The sequence below is a fragment of the Gopherus flavomarginatus genome, chromosome 1, assembly GCF_025201925.1.
Source record: "Gopherus flavomarginatus isolate rGopFla2 chromosome 1, rGopFla2.mat.asm, whole genome shotgun sequence".
Taxonomy (NCBI): Eukaryota; Metazoa; Chordata; order Testudines; family Testudinidae; genus Gopherus; species Gopherus flavomarginatus.
Window position 1 is genome coordinate 30,756,251 of NC_066617.1, and position 21,326 is coordinate 30,777,576.

The following is a 21,326-nucleotide window of genomic DNA, read 5'->3' on the forward strand; positions in this document are numbered from 1 at the left end:
AAAGCCTTTCATTTCTTAGCAACCGGTTCCCTATAAAAAGTTCTGCCACAGTATGTATTTTTTGTACCAATAGGGTTACCATACGTCCATATTTTCCTCCTGGATGGCGATTTAAGATCCAAAAAGCCTGACATGTCCGGGAAAGTACAGATGTATGTTAACCCTACCTAAAGTTCTTTTTTAAAAAGATGTGTCTGAACTAGAAATGAGATCCGCCACTCCCTGAGTGTGTGCTAGGGTGCACGTGTGGGTCCCAGCTGCTCCCTGCCCACCTCATTGAAGCAGGTGTGCAGGGTTACTTTCCTGGGAACTACAGGGCACCGGTGGACATGGGGCTGGCTGGAGGTGGAGGGGAGGTGGCTGGAGGTAGGGTCTGGCTGCAGGCTGGGCAAGGGGTGTGAGGCAGGCTGGAGACGGCGTGTGAGATGGGCTGGCTGGCTTCAGGCAGGGCCACAGGGGGGGTGCGGCATGGGTTGGCAGGGCTGGAGACAAAGGAGTGCAGGACTGGCTGGATTCAGGCAGCGGGGTGCGGCAGGGGTTGGCTGGAGACAGGGAAGGGGGTGCATGGTTGGCTGGAGACGGGTTGGTGCAGGGCTGAAGGCAAGGCAGGGGGTGAGGGGCTGGCTGGAGACAGGCTGGCTGTGGGCAGCGGGTGCAGGGCTGGCTGCAGACAGGAACTGGTGCAGGCAGGGCAGGAGGTGCGGCAGGGGTTGGCTGCGGGCAACTGGTGAAGGTACAGGGGGTACAGCGCATCCTGTATGGTGAGTGCCCCCTCCTCCTGCCTCCCCCACCAGGGTAGCAGTAGCAGCCTGTGGCTCAGGAGCTATTTAAAGGGCCTGGGGCTCCCCTGCTTCCACTGTCCCAGTCCTGTTAATAGCTGCAGGAGCCCTGGGGAAGTGGTGGGGCTCCAGGGGCTATTTAAAGGACTAGGGCAGCAAAGGCATCTGGAGACCCCCCCCCCGCTACCCCAGGCCTCTGGGGGCTATTTAAAGAGCCTGCGGCTCCCCTGCTTCTACCGCCCCAGCCCTGTAAATAGCCGAGGGAGCCCTGGGGAAGCGGTGTGGCTTCAGCGACTATTTAAGGACCGGGGCGGCAGAGGCAGCTGGATCCCAAGCCCTTTAAATAGCCCCCAGAGCCCCCCGCTACCCCGGGGCTCTGGGGGTATTTAAAGGGCCCGGGGCTCCCCTTCTTCTACCACTCCAGCCCTTTAAATAGCCACAGGAACCCTGGGGAAGTGGTGGGGCTCCGGTGGCTATTTGAAGGGCCAGGGCAGTAGAAGCGACGGGAACCCTGGACTTTTTAAATAGCCCCCAGAGCCCGACAGCCCTACCCCAGGGCTCCAGCAGTGGTGCTCTGGTGGCAATTTAAAGGGCCTGGGAGCCACACGCCTTTTAAATTGCCCCCTGGGGAAGCTGGGCCACCCCGCTACAGCGCACTGGCTTTTGCCGGTACACCATACTGGGGCTTGGGCATGTGGCCCTCTTAGAGGCGGGCTGATTCAGGGGAATTGGTTGAATTGGCCTAAAGCCGGCCCTGGCAGCTGAGATTTAAAGGGCTCTGGGCTCTCTGCGGCTGCGGGCAGCCCAGAGCCCTTTGAATCCCGCTGAGATTTAAAAAGCTCAAAGCCTTTTGAATCGCGGCCGCAGCTGGGATTTAAAGGGCTCTGGACTCCCCGTGGCTCTTTTGAACCCCTGCCGCGTCTGAGATTTAAAGAGCTCTGAGCTCCCCCTCACTCTGGGCAGCTCAGAGCCTTTTGAATCCGGGCCGTGGCTGAGATTTAAAGAGCTCTGGGCTCCCCGCGGCTGTGGGCAGCCCAGAGCCCTTTGAATCCCGGCAGCGGCTGGGATTTAAAGGACTCTGGGCTCCCTGCGGCTGTGGGCAGCGCAGAGCCTTTTGAATCCTGGCCGCGGCTGAGATTTAAAGGGCTCTGGGCTCCCAGCCGCTGCGGGCAGCCCAGAGCCCTATGAATCCCAGCCGCAGCTGAGATTTAAATGGCTCTGGGCACCCCGCCGCTGCGGGCAGCCTAGAGCCCTATGAATCCCAGCCGCGGATGAGAATTAAATGGCTCTGGGCTCCCCACCGCTGCGGGCAGCCCAGAGCCTTTTGAATCCCAGCCACGGCTGAGATTTGAAGAGTTCTGGGCTCCCTGCCACTGCGAGCAGCCCAGAGCCCTTTGAATCCCTCCCACGGCTGGGATTTAAAGGACTCTGGGCTCCCTGCCGCTGTGGGCAGCGCAGAGCCTTTTGAATTCTGGCCGCGGCTGAGATTTAAATGGCTCTGGGCTCCCCACCGCTGCGAGCAGCCTAGAGCCCTATGAATCCCAGCCGCGGCTGAGATTTAAAGAGGTCTGAGCTCCTCGCCGCTGCGGGCAGCCCACAGCCTTTTGAATCCTTGCCGCGGCTGAGATTTAAAGAGCTCTGAGCTCCTCGCCGCTGCGGGCAGCCCAGAGCCTTTTGAATCCCGCTGCGGGCCGCACAGTGAGCCTCTGTGGGCTGCATGTTGTGCAGGCCTGCTATAGTGCCTTTCACCTATACCAGAGCTTATTAGGATATCCCCAGGGTATCTTTCAGGCTAGGCTTTCTTCATGTGATCTAAAGCAGCTATGCAATTCATGGAGAGAAATTATATTGTTAAAAGATTTTAATTCTATAATAAAATCTAGATTGAATAATTAAGAATAACCACAAGCATCAGTTCTCATTAAGGCCAATTAAAATTAAACAAATCTGAAGTCCCTAGGCCAAGCCACTTTCCAGACTGACAAAGATTTTTTTTAACTGTTTAAAATTGAAGTACTTTACTAGCATCCCTCAAATATGCTGTATAATCCCAACTCCGACAAAGACCAAAAAGCCCCATCTTTTTTTTTAAAAAAGATCTCTATGTAGATGGAGGAGCAAACTTAAATTTCAAGTGGATTGACTGATAAAAGTTTTATTTCATTGGGGGGGGAAGAGATGACGTGTTAAAAAAAAAAAGTAAAACCTTAACTTTGGGAATTTAAGGTTTGTGCCTTTAAAAAATGTTAAATCAGAATTTGCTCTCCACTCCCATTACCCAAGTATCTCGCCCCATTTTGGTGTCTTAATATCTACATCCTATGAATCTATACCTAAGGCACCCCTCCACACATGACCACTCAGGTTAGACACGGAAGTGGGTACCAATTCAGTGCCCAGGGAGCAGAAGGATGTACAGCTTTGGGAATACTGACATGCAAGAACTAATGCACAGTTTCTCACTGAATGAGCTGCTGGGGTGGGGTGAGGGAAATAAATTAAAACCATCTTTATTAACACAATTCCAGTGAAACAGTTAAAGAGAGCAGCATATAGTACTATAAAGAAGAAAGCAATTGCAATTATTGTTTATAGTTTGTAAGATAGGCATTGAATCCAAAAGAAGGCAGCATGAACCAGGGGTTAGAGCACAGGACTGGAGTTGGGCAACCCAAACTCTGATGCCAGTTTTGACACAGAAACACTGTATGACTCAAACAAGTCATTTAACCTCTTCGTACTTTATCTTCATGAGTTTCAAAATGTGGGTAACTTACCATATATACTGAATAGGGGTGGTTCAAGGCTGAATTAATGTATAAAGAACTTTGCCATCATAGAGCGAAGTCTCTAAGCAAGTTCTATTGTTAAGACTTCCCAATAAGAGTAGAGTGCCTTCAAAACCAAGTGTGATTTTAGGGCACTTAAGTTCAACTGGGCACAAATTGCTACTGAGTGAGGAATGTGACTGGGAGATGTTTATCAGTCCATTAATCAGACTATCAGAACTTGCCCACTTCAGTCATTTGAATGTGGAGTACAAACCATCTTGCTAAGCATTCATTCATTTGCCTGGCAATTTAGAAAACAGTAGCATTTTAAGGGTTGACACTGCTGAGCTGAGGAGAAGTGTTTAGCAATTTTGATACATAAGTGTGACAACTCATTTTTCTTCTTTTTTGGCAGAGACATTTCTCTGCTTGGCTGGTTGGCTGTAACACAGTAACTTTGAACACCACATCAGTTTAAATCCAAAATTTCAAGGAATGTTCTCGGCATCAGAGGCCAGAGCCCTTTTGATTTTGCTGAAAATTAGAAAACCAGAAGAGGAAAAGGGGGGACACACATCCCTTGGCATTTGGTTAGCACATTCATCAACTTTAACCAAGTCTATAATAGTTGAACTGGTTGAAAGGCTGTACTGAGAAAGTAGCTATCAATGGTTTGCTGTCAAACTGGGAGGTCATATCTATGTGGGGTCCTGCAGGGATCAGTCCAGGGTCTTGTACCTTTCAATATTTGCATTACATGTCTTGGATAAAGGAGTGGAGAGTACACTCATAAAATCTGCAGATGCCACCAAGCAAGACTGTTAGGAAGAAATTAGCAAGACTGTAAGGGCTAATGCAGTGGTTCTCCAATTTTCGTGTTGCTGACCCCTTTTATATAGGAAACCTCTGAATGTGGCCCCCCTTCTAAACTAAATACACCTTTTTATATATTTAACACCATTATAAATACTGGAGGCAAAGCAGGGTTTGGGGTGGAGGCTGACAGATTGTGACCCCCATGTAATATCCTGACCCCAGTTTGAGAACACTTGGGCTAATGGGACCTAAAATGTAATCTTAAAGTAAGTGAGATTCTGAAACCTTATATCTGTTTTGAAAAACCACATAATGACCGGTTTTTCATGCAGACATGACAGTGCCCAAATTAGGACTTTTTGATCGGCCACTGGTATTATACCAGACCCCAATCAGTGGAATCAAAAATCTGTATTTAATTTTGCAGCCTCTTACTACAAAAAGGAAGTGATGCAACTAAGACCACAAAATAACTACTTTGTTCTTTATTTGTAGATTAAATGATATTAGAAGCATGTTTCACCATTCACAAAGCTGGTATTCCTGGCAACATGTCACTGTATGGTGTGTTAGTTGATAGACTGGAGGCTACTGTATGAAATTTTTAAAACAGTGTGAGTCTTCAAGATACTTACAGAAACTTGATTGCATTATTTAAATTGCTTAGAACATTCCTTTCATTAACAAATCTTTCTTTAGTGTAATTACGTTAAAAAAAAGTATTAACAAAATACTCTCCTTACAGCTCCATCTGCTGACATTAAAGAAAACTGCCATAAGTTAATAAAGTAAGGCCTCTGTCCAGTAATGTTACTACTCAACAGTCTGATGTCACCTTAACTAAGAAGCTATTAACAGTGTCTCCATCATGCTAAAAACTAACCAGCATAAAATGAATTTATACCTTCCAGAGATCCAGTCCCAGTTGCTTGTGCCAATAAGTCTTCATGTCTTGCAACTACCTGAAAAATTAGACCACCAATCATTATTTGCAAGGCTAATTCCAAAAATATAAACTCAGATTTTCTTTAAGCATATATCCATGAGTGGGCTTAGAAGAGAAAAGTGATTCTCAGGGTAGGAAGAATCCCTGAGTGATAAGGGATTCTCAGGGTAGGAGGAATCCCTGAGTGATAAGGGACCTCTCTATTTTTCCCCACTGGCTTTACAGTCAAACCCCTCTACCTTGAAAATTCATTTGTGTCCATAATAAATTTTAAATCAGATGAGACTCTTCACAGTCAGCACCAAACTGATATAGTTTATGCTTTAAGGACACAAACATTTTATTTTAGTAATACAAACTTGTTATTTATTCAATTATTTTTTTCTGAATTGATGTTCAGCAACTGGTCTAGCCAGGCAGATTACAGCCGATGATGTTTAAATTTACCCACCATCCAGTGATTAACCTTAGTCCTTGCCTTCTTCACATATTTAACTAAATCCTGGATTTTTCTAAATCCAGAATGCCAGTTGTGTCAAAATATGAGATGTGGAAAAACATTTACAAGGGATAAATTGAGAAAAATTCAAGTTTCTTATATAGTCAGGACATGAACAAAACGTTTACACAAGTCTCTAGAAGAGAGAAGCTTCTAACTAGCCCACGGTGTCACCACACCCTGTAAAGTATTTCCAGTTAATTCTATATTTAGGACAATCATCCTCTTAGATATGCACAGTAGATCTGAAACTCTGCTCTCCTTACATGAATGTTCTTCTATTGGTGTCAAAGGATGTTCCACAAAAGGAGGGAGATCTTTCATGAAGCTCTGAGAAAAGTATATTGCTGTTCTATCACTTCTGCTAACAAACACTAATAGTATGAAAATGCGATTCCTATGAGGAAAATCCCAGATTTACAGGTGTATTCTACACCTGACAGATATCAATAGGGCCCTACCAAATTCATGGCCGTGAAAAATACATCACAAACTGTGTAACCTGATCTCTCGGAGGGTGGGCAGGACTGGCGACATCCAGCCAAGGGTTCTACCCAGTTCTGAAGGCAGCGCCCCCACCAGCAACAGCGCAGAAGTAAGAGTGGCAAATCCTGCAACCCCCCACAACCTCTTTTTGGGTAGGGACCCCAACGGTTACAACACTGTAAAATTTCAGATGTAAACATCTGAAACCATGAAATTGACTATTTTAAAAATCCTCTGACTGCAAAACTGACCAAAACAGACCATGAATTTAGTAGGGCCCTAGCTATAGATGCACTAGTGTTGGGAATGGCACTGGTTATGCAAACAAAGAACTACACCCCTTACGTTTATAATTTTAGCTTTCTATTTATTACATTGTTTGCTAACTGCAATAATTACTGAATATTTCATATCATCCATTAGTACACAGTCCTCTGTGTAGTTATTTTACACATGATCCCCACTTCAAGAAGCTCAGCTCTATCTCAAAGTACCAAATAATCACTGTATCAGTTACTTGATCACTTAATAATGTAAATTTAGATTTGTCTTATGTTTGTAACAGGTAACTTTTTAAAAACTGGTTCCCAGTGAAAATGTCAGAAAGCAGAAGAGAGGAGGAAGTGCATCGAACAAGCACTGTGGTTAACATTCTTGAAAGACACACACTAGGTATGACTAGGTAGCCCGTGGAAATGAGCCTCCCAGCCCAGGTTCACAGACTCAGGCTCATGCTAGCGCTCTAAAAACAGCTGTAGACAATGCTTTGAAATCGCAGTTCAGACTCCGAAGACTAGGGAGGCAACTTGAAATGCTGCATATACAGTTATCTGTAGAGCGCTAGTGCAAGCCCAAGTCTGTGGACCTGGGCTGGGAGGCTCGCTGCTGTAGGCTGTGTAGGCATACCCTTAGTCACTAGTTACTGAGAATGTGGGGAAACTTTAGGAGCATGCAAGACTGAAATACTGAACTTTTAAACTATGTTTGTACATGATTGCCTGAAACAAATGACATACCTGGTACTTACTTGTAAGTGAAGCTCTTTATCCAGTTGACTGATTCCTTGAGCAAGTTTCGCTAACTGTTCAGCTATCACAGCTTGATGAATAGATTGAGAAGTATAAGTCTTTACATCAAAGTCTTCTCTTAAAAAATCAGCGTAACATTCTGAAAAAATATATTTTAAGCTGTTTATTTTTCATACCACAAAAGTTACATATGAATTTAAGGATGTAAAGAACTGCAGGTACACTAGACCTACACCCCGTGTTATTAACAGGTGTGGTCTGGTTTCCAGAATATAACCGGACATTGATTTAAGGAGCAACCATTAGCAAAAAGAGCAAATTTAAAGGAGACATGCTCGACCACATCATTTTTATTGCCCATGTCTTGCTGCCTAAATCCAAAACTGGATAAAGCTACCTTTTCAGGAATGCATTACACTAAAACTATACTTCCCATTTCCTCTTCAGCATTTTGTAAGCTAAATAAGATGAAGTTTTACGCAGAGTAAAACTACTGAGAATCGCAAACAGAAAACTGACAATTGCAACTGACACCATGAAATCATATTGCAATCTTGTAAACTGATTAATTTCTATGGAATTAAATTAAAACCACCAAAAGAATTTCATTTGTGATCCACATTAGAACTAAACCAGAGACTCTAAACATTAACAATGATTACAATGATTTATTACATCTCCTAGTTCTAGTCTAGTCATTATGATAAAAATTGAAGAGGAGGCAGACAACCCTTATAATGGGATTTTGCTTTTTGAAGAGGAGACACTAATTCCAACATGCAATCGATCCACATAACAAGATGACACGAACATCAGCACAATTTAAATACAGAGTTCTCCCTTCTTAGAGAGACGAAGATGTAATCAGAGGACAGACTAGGAACCTGGAATTCCTGAGCTAGCAAGCCTTGCACACAGGGACTAACAGGACATTCACTAAGAAGAAGCCACCTTCTGCCCCCCACAGTATATACAGCAGGATCTCGTGTGTGTAAGGGCCACTAACAACACCACAATTCCTACTAACTTCATTTGATGCCACGATAAACCTGAAGCACAGGGACTAGAACAACCCCCACAAGGGCAGTTACCCCCTTTCCAGCCAGCAGGCCACACAGTGGGGACCTGCAGGAGCAGCAAGACAGCCACGCAAGCAGACAGGTGTGACAAGGTTCTCCTGCTACCAGAGCAAACTCCTCCGCAGCCTCCAGCTCTTCCGCCTCCGGTCCCTAGTCCGGCTGGCAAACCCAACGCAGCCCGCACCACTAGCCTGGTGCCAGTCCCCTGCAGGGCCCCTCTGCTGCCCAACGCCCTGTGCGCCCCCAGCAGAGCCCGACTGCCCGGTGCCCTCGCTTCACCTCAGACCCTCTGCTGCCCAGGTGCCCCAGCTCCAGCATCCCCCACTCGTGTCCCCGCCGCCCGCTCCCCCACGGACCCCGCGCCAGCCCCTCCTCACCGTCCCCCAGCAGCTCCCCGAGAGCCAGTCCCAGGGCAGGGCTACCACCGCCGCTTCCCGCCGCGGCCTCCTCCATGCTGGCAGCTCGCGGAGACCCGCACGTCATCCAAGAGCGACCGGCTCGCGACAGCGCCAGAATTCCGCGCCCCCGCGGTGTCTGTTGGTCGCGCTGGCCTGGCATGTTCCGCCTGCCTCCCGGCGCGGGTGAAGTGGAGATTGAGGCTAGGAGGGGCGGGAGTGGGCGCAAGGAGGGAGGGGGGCTGGGCCTGGGGAGGGATGGGGGCAGGAGAGTGGGGAGCAGCACTGGGTGCTGGGGAGAGCAGGCCTGGTATAGCTGGCTCAGCATCGTTCCCTTTTCCTTCCCTCTCTGAGGATGTCTTGTGTACTTCTTCTGTCGTATTCATGGGCTTTGGATTTTTCACGACAGTAATTAGAGCTAAAATTGGTAAATCCTCTGTATAGTACAGGGGTTCTCAAACAGGAGATCAGGACCCCTCAGGGGGCACGACGAGGTTATTACACGGAGAGTCACAAGCTGCAGCCACCACCCCAAACCCTGCTTTTTCTCTGGCATTTATAATGATGTTAAATATATAAAAATGTGTTTTTAATTTGTAAGGGGGTCGCACTCAGAGGTTTGCTATGTGAAAGGAGTCACCAGTATGAAAGTTTGAGAACCACTGGTATAGTATATCTCTCACTTTCTCAATCTCCATAGCATAAACGAATTTTTCGACGTATCTGAGCATATTCTGTATTGTATTTCTAGGAGATTCAGTTAGCTGAGAGTCAAGTACCCATTTCTGTGTTAGTCATGCATTGCGGAAATGTAACAAAAAGATATTTGTAGGTGTATTGCTTTCTGTTGCAGAATGTTAAGTATAAGACACATACGAAGGATATGTTTAAATTAGACGTAATTTAATCCATAAACTGCTTCCCACAAACTGAGGACAGCAGGACACTAACTTCTCACCAGGACATAGCCCCAGACCTTGGCGGTGGAATCACCCTCCCCCCTTTCCCCATCCTCCTTGTGAAGTTAGTGTAAATTCTATTAACTTTTTTGTTAATTAACTTTGAACAGTTATCCATTGCTGTATGCTATGAGAATTGGGAATAAGTAGTAAGAGTTCTGTTTAAAAATTTGTTTTCTTTTTCCAGATTTTAAATAGTATTGAAACTCGTAAATGATTAGTGACGCCATAGAAACCACACAATGTCAACAAAAAGATCCAGTAGATTTGTTTCATTCCGGGCACTTTGTAAAAATATGTGCCCCTATGGTCCGATATTCAAAGTAAGTAACACATCATGTTTAACTATACACTTTCAATGGTTTCTCCATGTAAATATACATTATGTATAAAAATAAGTCTGGTTACTTTTTTTAACAGTTTCGAAAACATGCTTCAAAACGTGCATGTTTATTTGTTTAAACTTTATACTGTGGTAACACCTAGACACCCCACTATATTAGGTCTGCATGACTAAAAGCACTTACATAATTTAATTTTAAAATAGTTTATTTCGAAAAACAATGTATGTTTTGGGTTGGTTTATTTCAATTCAAATGTCCATCTACTCACAGGTTGGCTTTCAGAACTTTGGTCAGGAAATACAGCTGTGATTTGTGTTATACACCAATGATAATTGCTGCAGATTTTGTCAAATCTGTGAAAGCTAGAGACAGTGAATTCACAACAAGCAAAGGTATTTATTTTATATATTCTTGCTTTTTCAGAGAATTTTATGCAATAATTGATCTTAGATAGTAGATTCTCTGTAACTTGAAGTCTTGAAATCATGATTTGAGGGGTGAGGTGCTATGGCCTGCAATATGCAGGATACCAGACTAAATGATCATGACAGTCCCTTCTGGCCTTAAATTCTTTTAATCCCTTCTGTTTTCCGGTTGTTAACTGAAGGTTGATTATATCCCCACAGGGTTCACAGGACTTGTCGATACTTGAAACGCTACAGCTTCACAGATGCAGCACTGCAACTGCGCCGCTGTAGTACATCAGTGTAGACACTACCTATGCTGATAGGAGGGGTTCTTCCATCAGCGTAGGTAATCCCCCGCCTAGAGATAGTAGCTAGATAGAAGAATTCTTCTGTAGACCTGGCACTGTCAACAGATCAGAATAGCTACATCTCTCTGGGTATGGATTTTTGAGACCCCTAGAGAAGTAGCTATGCTGATGTAAGTGCCCAGTGTAGACCAGCCTTTAGCACCACTGCTGCTGAGGTGCTAATTCTTGCAGACATAAAGAGCATCAGACCTGAGACTATGGGTATGTCTACCGTATGGGATTATTCCGATTTTACAGAAATCAGTTTTTGGAAACAGATTGTATAAAGTCGAGTGCACGTGGCCACACTAAGCACATTAATTCGGCGGTGTGTGTCCATGTACCAAGGCTAGCGTCGACTTCTGGAGTGTTGCACTGCGGGTAGCTATCCCCCACCCATTGGAATTCTGGGTTGAGATCCCAATGCCTGATGAGGCCAAAAATTTGTTGCGGGTGGTTATGGGTAAATGTTGTCAGTCAATCCTCCCTCCGTGAAAACAACGGCAGACAATCATTTTGCACCCTTTTCCCTGGATTGCCTGGGCAGATGCCATAGCACAGCAACCATGGAGCCCGTTCAGCCTTTTTTCCATGTCACCGTATGTCTCCTGGATGCTGCTGACAGACACGGTACTGCAGTGCTACACAGCAGCATCCCCTTGCCTTATGCAAGTTAGCAAAGACGGTTACTAGACCTACTGTACCATCTGCAGCTTTGCAAGTTGGCAGTGACGGTTACCAGTCATACTGTAGCATCTGCTGCTGTCATGGGTACTCCTGGCCGGCCTCGGTGAGGTCTGTCGGGGGCTCCTGGACAAAAATGGGAATGACTCCCCAGGTCACATCTCTTCTTTGTTTTGTCTAATGGAGAGTCAGTCCTGCCTAGAATATCAGACAAGCCTACTAAACCAGAGAGGCAAACAGCCACTCTGGGTCAGAGCCCCAGACATCCCGCAGAAATGATGAGCTGCATGCCATTCTAGGAGGTGCCCCTGCAACAACCTCCCCGTTGCTTCCCTCCTCCCCCGCTCCTCCTGGGCTACTGTGGCAGTTATCCCCCCCATTTGTGTGATGAGGTAATAAAGAATGCATGAATAAGAAACAACACTGACTTTACTGCAAGCAGAGATCAAAGGGGGGAGGGGAGGGAGGTTGGCTTACAGTGAAGTAGAGTGAACCACCATTCTGCACTTGCTCAGCCTATAGCTGAAAATGGGAATCTGTGACAACCACTAGGATAGAAGCACAGGCAGGACTGAATCTCCATTTGTGCGGGGGCCTTTGGCTGACACTGGTAAAATACAAAATTTCCCAGGATATGTATGTTGGGGGACAGTTCTAAACGGCAGCTACATTTTTTTATTTGCAGCAAAATGTAGAGGTCTAAGTATCTGATTGTGAGTCCTGGTAGCAAGGGGTAGGCTGGGATAGGCACGACCGCACGGTGCTACTGACTGGGAGAGCAGCCTGAGGCAGAAGCCTCCAGCTGCCATGATATTCCAGGCAGGACTGAATCTCCATCAGACAAAACTTAAAGAAAAGAATGACCTGGAGTCATTCCCTTTTTTGCCCAGGCGCCCCAGCCAACCTCACTGAGGCCAGCCAGGAGCACTCACAGGATGAGGATGACGGATATCAGTCATACTGTACTGTCTGCCATCTGCAAGGCAAGGCAAGAGGATGCTGCTGTGTAGTGCTGCAGAACCGCATCTGCCAGCAGCATCCAGTAGACATATGGTGACATTGAAAAAAGGCGAGAAACTATTTTTTTCCTTTTGCTTTCGTGGGGGGGCTGATGACAAACCACCTGCGACAATGTTTTTGACCCTTCAGGCTTTGGGAGCTCAGCCCAGGATTCAAATGGTTTTCAGAGAGTGCGGGAACTGTGGGATAGCTACAGTCGTCAATCACCCCTGCCTCCGTGAGCGTCCATTTGATTCTTTGGCTTTCTGGTACGCTTGTCTCAGCTCCTTAAGTTTCACGCAGCACTGTGTTGAGCACCTGTTGTGGCCTCTGTCCATCATGGCCTTCGAGATTTTTTTCAAATGTTTTGGCATTTCGTCTTTTGGAACGGAGTTCTGATAGAACAGATTCATCTCTCCATACAGAGATCAGATTCACTATCTCCCGTACAGTCTATGCTGGAGCTCTTTTTTGATTCTGGGACTGCATGGGCACCTGTGCTGATCAGCGCTCCACGCTGGGCAAACAGGAAATGAAATTCAAAAGTTCACGGGGCTTTTCCTGTCTACCTGGCCAGTGCATCCGAGTTCAGATTGCTGTCCAGAGCAGTCACAATGATGCACTGTGGCATAGCTCCCGGAGGCCAATACCGTCGAATTGCGGCCACACTAACCCTAATTTGAAATGGCAATACCAATTTCAGCACTACTCCCCTCGTCGGGGAGGAGTACAGATATCGATATTAAGAGCCCTTTATATCGACGTAAAGGGCTTCGTTGTGTGGACCGGTGCAGAGTTAATTCGGTTTAATGCTGCTAAATTCGCGATAAACTTGTATTGTAGACCAGGCCCACTATGTCTACACTACCACGGTAAGTCGACCTATGCTACGCAATGTAGCTGGAGTTGACATACCTTAGGTCGAGTTACCACGGGATTTACACCGCAGGGGGTCAATGGGAGAAAATCTCCCATCAGCTTACTTTACTCTTCTCATCGGGGGTAGAGTAGAGGGATCGACTGGAAAGCAATCTGCAGGCAATTTGGCGGGTCTTTACTAAACCTGCTAAATCAACTGCCAGTGGATCAATCTCAGAGCGTCGATCCCTGCAGTAGTGTAGACCTGCCCTTAGTGTTTCTGGGCTTATAAGTACAATGGCACAGATTTTTGTAGTTCTACTCCTGCAGAACTTAGAAGTTCCACTTATATTCAGGACTTCATTTTTTTGTGGTTTTAAAAATTCTTTGGGACCTTCAGCACTTAGCTTTACATGACTGAGTCTTCTGGTTATCTGAACCTGCCAACTCTTTTGGAGGTTTCAGATGTCCTCAGATGCCTTTGTAAAATTAAGAGCAGAACTCAGCAGGTGTAAATTATTACAGTTCCATTGAAGTCCATGACAATTTACACAAGCTGAAGATTTGCCCCAAAGATTGCTTCATCGTACTCCTGGGGGAATTGTGCGCCAAAAAAATTACAAATTCTGTGCACAATATTTTAAAATTCTGCATATTTTATTTGTCACAATAACACAATATAATCACACTGGTTTCAATTATTTTTGGTCGTTTATTTCAAAATAACTGTCAGCAAGTATGTCTGTAACAATACAGACAACAAAAAAGATTCAGAAAATGTTTTTGACAAATAGATCCCTTATTAGGTATATTAATAGAGAACTCTGAGTAATAATTCATTTAAACTAAAATACAGAACCATATTTCTCGCATCCCTCAGAAACAGTGCAAAGGCTTGGAGGAGTCAGGGATAACGGAGAAGCTGAGGGAGAAGGAAGGATTGCTGGAAAGGAGCCTGGGTGTGAACTTGGAGGGTTGTTGTGTATGGGTGGGAAAAGTATGGAACAGGTTTTTTTGGGAGGTGGGGAGGGATTGTGAGGCAGCTTCCCCCATGAAGACCTGGGCTGACCCCTAGCTTCTCCCATTCAGTCAGGCACATCTGCCCCTGTCCCCATGTGTCCTTGCAGCCCCTGTCCACGTGTCTGTCCAGCCCCACTCAGACACCCACTCTCCTATCCCTATGTGTCCCTGTATCCTCTCCCCCTGTCCCCATGTGTCTCTGTGCCCACACCCAGCCACTCACCTGTCCCTGTGTGTCCCTGTACCCCTCCTCCTGTCCACATGTCTCTGTGCCCCCACCCAGCCATTCCCCTGTCCCTATGTAGCTCTGCATCCCCTCCCCAATCACCGTGTGGCCCTGTGCCTCCCTTCCATTCAGCACCTGCCCCAGTCTCTTCTCCTCCACTAGCCCTTATGAGCCCCTGTGTGACGCCCGCCTCCCCTGCAACCCATGCTGTCTGTCACCCATAGTCCCTGTCTCCTGACCTGGCTGGCTGCAAAGAAATCTGTAGGCTCTTTCTCTTCCCTGGCTGGCTGGGAGCTGCTGCTGTGTTATTTTGCCACGTCGCCATCTGGTGGACAAAAGGCAGAACTGCAGAAGTTATTTGCTGCTAGGAGCTGCTGCTGTTCTTGCATCACAGAGTCCTTCGTGGGCAAAAGGTGGAACTGCAGCAACATTTCGGCAGGAGCTCTTTTCTGTGCAAAAAAATTAAAACTACTCATGACTCATTAATTATGCGCATGCAGTAGTGCATAATTCCTCCAGGAGTACCCATCTGTGAGATTTGGTCTGTGGCTTGTACCATGAAGGCAGTGGAGAGTTTGGTCTCCATCCATTAATTAGAGCAGTGTTTCCCAAACTTGGGCTGCTGCTTGTGTAGGGAAACCCCCTGGTGGGCCGGGCTGGTTTGTTTACCTGCCCCATCCGCAGGTTCCGCTGATTGCGACTCCCACTGGCTGCGGTTCGCCACTTCAGGCCAATGAGGGCTGCTTGAAGCAGCGGCCAGTACATGCCTTTGCCCATCCCGCTTCCAGCAGCTCCCATTGGCCTGGAGCAGCAAACCGCAGCCAGTGGGAGCCACGATCAGTGGAACCTGCAGACAGGGCAGGCTAACAAACCGGCACGGCCTACCAGGGGCTTTCCCTACGTGAGTGGCGGCGTCCCAAGTTTGAGAAAGACTGAATTAGAGGATTAGGTTTGAAGTTTATAATCCCATATTTAGAGTTTTCTTTGGTCTTGTGATGCTCTTGTGGCATGTCTTTAAAAAAATCAGATATGGATAAAGGAGTGTAATTAAGGTTGGTGCTAGAACCTTTATTATTTCTAGACTTGATGAAATTTTAGGTTTTATGACTTTAAATTTTCTTACTTTAAAAATATATTTAAAACTTAACTCTGAATTTCTTTACTTCTTAATTGGTTATTAAAATGTCACCATTATAAGAACCCTATTCTGTACAGTTTCTAATGTTTCCTTATATTTTGTGTGTCAGAACATCCAAGTATAAGGCAATATAAGAAATGAAATCTGCATAGATCTTTTAAAAAAAAACAAAAAAAAAGTGTCTCCCTTTCTGTCATTGGAGACTATTTTTATTCTGTAAAAAGAGTGGGATTCTAATTTAGAGATAAATGTTTCTGCTAAAAATTATTTTCTTGTGGCAACACACATTGAAAATACTATTGCTATTAGAAATTTATTTTCAGTTATGCAGGAAAGGAAGATATACCAGGGATGGACTTTATCCAGGTATAACAAAACATTCATAAGTTTAGAATTCTTGTTTACCATTTTTTAAAAATCTTCTGTGGTTATACTGATTATGTTAAAGACCTGATTATGTTGACTTATTTGAAGAATTAGTAAGGGTAAGTTTCATATGTAATATGCATTGTTCTTGTTATGGTATATTCTAAAGAGCTCTCTCTTTGACAAGGTGATCGCCCACTGATTGTTCAGTTTGCTGCTAATGAAGCACAGGTTTTATCTGATGCTGCCCGTATCGTCTGTCCTTTTGCAGATGGAATAGATCTAAATTGCGGCTGTCCTCAGAGGTAAAACTTTAAGAAGTTGTAAGAATGTTCCTAATTGTTTCAATCGGTATGAAAATGAAAAAATCACTTCCTAGTTTTCCAAATCCAAAGGAAATAATGATAGATTAATGGTGGTCCTTAAATGTAGAAATTCTGATTTGTTTTTTTGAGAAGATAGATTCCTCTCAGGTTTCATCTGTTTATTGGCCCAAATCACATTGTATCTGAGGGCCTCAAACATGTTAATTTATTTTTCCTTCTGATTCCCTCTTGGGGGCAAGGGGATGGGTAAAAATGTTATAATTTAGCTGAGTGGGAACGAAATTGGAGAGAGACTAAGTAACTTTGTCCAAAGTCACATAGAAAATCCTGTGGCAGAACCAGGAATTGAAGCTACATCTCTCAAGACCTGAGCCTGGACCATAAGACTATCTTTCACCCATAGCCAGTACTATCTCTGCCTTCCTCCCTGTCCACAAAATAATTCACCAAATATGTTGAGAAGAAAACTGAAATAGAGCATTATGTTGAAACTGATCTTTTATTGTAAATATACAATACAAACGTTATTCTCTTTAACTTAAAGATGGGCAATGGCAGAAGGTTATGGTGCTTGTTTAATAAATAAACCAGAGCTGGTTCAAGATATGGTGAGACACGTAAGAAATCAAGTAGAGAACCCCAGATTTTCAGTATCTATTAAGATAAGGTAAGTTTAGACCACTACTATGTCTCAAGACAATGAAGCATGTTTATTATCTAATCAAGCAAAACAGGAAATGTTGGGTTAATATTACCTTTATAGAAAAAGTGCCGTACGCATGGTCTGTGGAGACTTGCACTCAGCTTTTTGGTAGGTCAACCCTGGGATCTGTAACAACCCCAGCTGATCAAGATCTGTTTTCTTTCTCATCCAAAACACATTTGGGGACATGTAATCCTACAAAATTGCAATCGGTGTTTCTCTGCGATACTACACGTGCTACACGTCATCAAGTGTTCTTTGGTTTACAAGAACATACTGATATTCAAAACAACTTAAAAGGCATGCATTTTTTAAAAAACTCAGAATTCAGGAAAGGTAAAATGATCCCAAGCTAGTTGAATAGTTTTGTATTGTTTATACAACCATATCACCTAGTGCTTTGAACCAAGCTAAGCAAACTTGGGTCAAGGTACCACTTGGATGGGAGCTCTCAAAGGAACATAGAGGGAACAGGAAATTATGTTGGTAAGTTAGTGATATTCTTCCTCCTATCAGTTTAGAACTATATCTAGTATGGTATTAATGGCATTGTCCAGCTGGAGAAACTGTCTTTTAGATGAGCCATTAAAAATAGATCCTGACAAATCATGATTGCTTAAAGATTTGTTTACATTCCTTATCAAATTCCTTGTCATTCTGCCTACCTAAATTCCCACTCCAGTTTCAGTTGGAAAAAGATATCCTTCACTTCATTGACTTCTAAAATATTGTGATGTGTTGCCATGTTGCATTTCAGTGCTGGAGGCAGTGATTCCTGTGTAGGTTTTGTATATCAGCAAAATTTCTGTTAATAAAGATCTAAAGTTGATTGAGATTTTTCAGAAAGAAAGGTGCTATATAAATGTGACTTATTTCATGATTGGTACAAAATTATATATTTTTAAGAGCCTCATGGGTTTCTGACAATTGTTATAAAGTTTGGACACCCTTTCAATTTTAGTGACATGATTAAACAGGATAATACTAAATCAAGGGATATTAATTTATTAAAATAATGTGTTATATGATAAAAGATCTGTTTATCTTCCAACAATAATGTTCTTTCTTTATTTGTACAATTCTTGTTTATTCTGCCTTATGATGGGATTTCATGCAGTTCAGATAACTGTTTGATGGTGAGGATAATTATTACATTCCTTGGAATTTTAGAATCCATGATGACCTAAAGAGAACTGTAGATCTCTGCCGAAAAGCTGAAGCAACTGGAGTTTCCTGGATTACAGTTCATGGGAGAAATGTAGAAGAACGACATCAGCCAGTACACTATGATGCAATTAAAATAATTAAACAAAATATGTCTATACCTATTGTAGCTAATGGAGATGTTAAAACTTTAAAAGATGCCGAGAATATTCATCATATGACAGGGACAGATGGTAAGAACTCAGCATACTTTGGGTATTATTTCAGTAAACTTGCTGGGAAACGTACTTTTTAAAAAAAATACACATTTGTCTGTAAGTTGAACTTATATTTGAGTGTTTTGCACTCTTCAGGGAGAGAACTGAGATATGAAGTTGGTTCGTTCTGACAGCTTAAAGATTTATGAGCAGACACTTAAAAGCTGTTACCAGCACAAAATTATCTGTTACTCTCACACATTAGGGGCACCCACCTTTACCCTTCTGTGGGCTCAAGACGTAACCCTCTTAATTTAGGCACCCACCCTTACTCTGTTCCTAGGGCTCAGGTGTAACCTTACACTCTCGGGCACCCACCCTTACCCTGTTCCTAAGGCACAGGTGTAACCCAGTTAATTTAGCCCCCACCTCCACCCTTTCCCAGTTTCTAGGGCTCTAGGCAAATGGCACCTAACTTTACCCGCTGTGGGCTCCGGGCTCTACGTCTCTGGGCTCCGTGCTTTACTCCTCTGGGCTCCACGTAAACACCCATTCCCTGTGGACTCAGGGCTTAATCTTTTGTGGGTTTACAGCGTCTTTTAAGAGAAAAAGAGCATTACACAGTAATAGCCTACTTAACCTCTATTTATTAACAATCACATGCTACACATACAGTGCTCACCACTCCCAGTAAAAGAGATGAACTTTTCTTGATGGCCAGTCAAGATCAGGTCATCTGGGGGACTCCAGTTTCTGCACAGTGTCACTGGCAGATGTTGAGGTCTGTCAGCTGTGATCTTGGGGCTGTGTCCTGGAGTTGGTTCCCAAAGAGCTTCCTTTTGGAGCACAGTTTATATAGTAAAACTTGAGTCCTGCTTAGCTGTACCTTAACTAATCATTTTACTAAAATATTCCTAACCAGTCTTAACATTGTAAAACAATTATTTAACCAATCATACTCCACTACCTTAATGAATTTACACCTAGAAAATTAATTATGCAACAGACAAAGAATCAAAGAACCAGACAGAGATCATATAGATAAACAGTAGAGAAGTGGGGACCATAAAGACAAAACAATAAAGAAATGAGGATTTCACAACCACAACTATTGATAAGTGGTTTCTTGCCAGACAGAATGCTGTCAAACTAAGTTTTCTTTTAACCATCTTAAGAGCTGTTTCTTTATGTGGTGATAAGGAGTGCTGTTAGTACAGGATCTCTTTAACTCGATATTACATCGTTTTAATATAATTTAGATGGAATGTGAGGATGTTACTTCCTGCTTCTTCGCTAATGGCTGCTGCTTTCCTAATATGGCTGCAGTCAAAGGCTTTACAATATGGCTACAGGAAAAGGCGTTATCCTTACAAAACTTTAGAGTACTACTATGCATAACTATGAATAAGTACCTCCAAGGCAAATTGCAAAAACCCTTTATTTAAATACTGTATCCCACCCCTACATGCAGAGAACCCTCAGACACTCATCATCTTAATATGAATGATTAATGACATTATTCGAGAGTTCCTTTTGTTCCTACAAGGCAGTGGTGGGCAACCTGCAGCCTGTCAGGTTAATCCGCTAGTAGGCTGCAAGACAGTTTGTTCACATTGACTATCTGCAGGCACAGCCGCCCGCAACTCCCAGTGGCCGTGGTTTGCCATTCCCAGCCAATGGGAGCTGTGCGAAGTGGCAGCCAGCCCGCATTGCTTCTTGCAGCTCCCATTGGCCAGGAACGGCGAACTGTGGCCACTGGGAGCTGCAGGTAGCCAGTCAATGTAAACAAACGGTCTCATGGCCCGCCAGAAGGTTACCCTGATAGGCCACATGCAGGCTGCAGGTTGACCACCACTGCTACAAGGGGTGCCTCAGTGGCAGCCATTTTGGCTCTTGCAGGTGGGAGGTGGATCTGTGACTCTGGCAAGTAAAGGGAGGAAGGAGGAGTACTGTCCAGCCAGATACTTGCCAAAATTCAGGACAGTCAGTTTCAGCTTTATTGTTTCCTTGTACTCCCCAGTCAGTCTGTCTGTGTCATAAAAATGCAGGGCTAGAAGGGACCTCAAGAAGTCATCAAGTCCAGCCGCTAGCCAGGACCAAGTAAACATAGACCAGGGGTCGGCAACCTTTCAGCAGTGGTGTGCTGAGTCTTCATTTATTCACTCTAATTTAAGGTTTCACGTGCCAGTAATACATTTTAACATTTTAGAAGGTCTCTATAAGTCTATAATATATAACTAAACTATTGTATGTAAAGTAAATAAGGTTTTTAAAATGTTTAAGAAGCTTCATTTAAATTTAAATGCAGAGCCCCCCGGACTGGTGGCCCGGGCAGCGTGAGTGCCACTGAAAATCAGCTTGTGTGCTGCCTTCGGCACCCGTGCCATAGGTTGCCTACCCCTGACATTGACCATCCCTGATTGGTGTTTGTCCACCTGTTCTTATAAACCTCCGATGATGGGGATTCTTAAACCTCCCTTTGAAGCTTATTCCTGTGCTTAACTGCCCTTATAGTTAGAAAGTTTTACCTAAATCTCCATTACTGCAGATTAAGCCCATTACTACTACTTCTGTGGATACAAAAAGAATTGATCCCTGTCCTCTTTATAACAGTCCTTAACAAATTTGCAGTCTTAACAGGTTCCCCCATCAGTCTGCTTTTCTCAAGACTAAATGTCCACAGCTTTCCTAAAGTGTAGTGCCCAGAACTGGATGCACTATTTCAGCCGAGGCTTTACCAGCCAGTGCAAGTGTTCTTTAAGTCATTTGAGTTACCACAAGGGATGAAT

At 44.3% G+C, this 21,326-nt stretch overlaps 3 protein-coding genes across 14 annotated transcripts in view; 2 read left to right on the forward strand and 1 right to left on the reverse strand.

The window, feature by feature from the left end:
• COG5 (component of oligomeric golgi complex 5) overlaps positions 1-8,930 on the reverse strand; it is a 482,330-nt gene extending 473,400 nt beyond the window's left edge. Inside the window, exons 1-2 of one of the 2 annotated variants that reach the window (XM_050925473.1) lie at positions 8,782-8,930; positions 7,325-7,464 (exon numbers count right to left, since the gene is read on the reverse strand). In XM_050925473.1, the coding sequence (XP_050781430.1) occupies positions 7,325-7,464; positions 8,782-8,887 (246 nt within the window). In that variant the 5' untranslated portion in view covers positions 8,888-8,930. The remainder of the gene's footprint in view (positions 1-7,324; positions 7,465-8,781) is intronic. The other variant, XM_050925465.1, reaches the window with a different exon arrangement.
• DUS4L (dihydrouridine synthase 4 like) overlaps positions 1-21,326 on the forward strand; it is a 140,105-nt gene that overhangs the window by 114,459 nt on the left and 4,320 nt on the right. For 2 of the 7 annotated variants that reach the window (XM_050926055.1, XM_050926052.1), the window contains exons 2-6: positions 9,946-10,081; positions 10,373-10,494; positions 16,335-16,452; positions 17,018-17,140; positions 18,347-18,573. In XM_050926055.1, the coding sequence (XP_050782012.1) occupies positions 9,972-10,081; positions 10,373-10,494; positions 16,335-16,452; positions 17,018-17,140; positions 18,347-18,573 (700 nt within the window). In that variant the 5' untranslated portion in view covers positions 9,946-9,971. Of the gene's footprint in view, positions 1-8,944; positions 8,986-9,139; positions 10,082-10,372; positions 10,495-16,334; positions 16,453-17,017; positions 17,141-18,346; positions 18,574-21,326 lie in introns of those variants that run through there. The other 5 variants (XM_050926054.1, XM_050926056.1, XM_050926053.1 and 2 more) reach the window with 5 other exon arrangements.
• The window catches only part of CBLL1 (Cbl proto-oncogene like 1), a 169,460-nt gene that overhangs the window by 21,430 nt on the left and 126,704 nt on the right, over positions 1-21,326 (forward strand). The gene's annotated exons all lie outside the window — the stretch shown is intronic.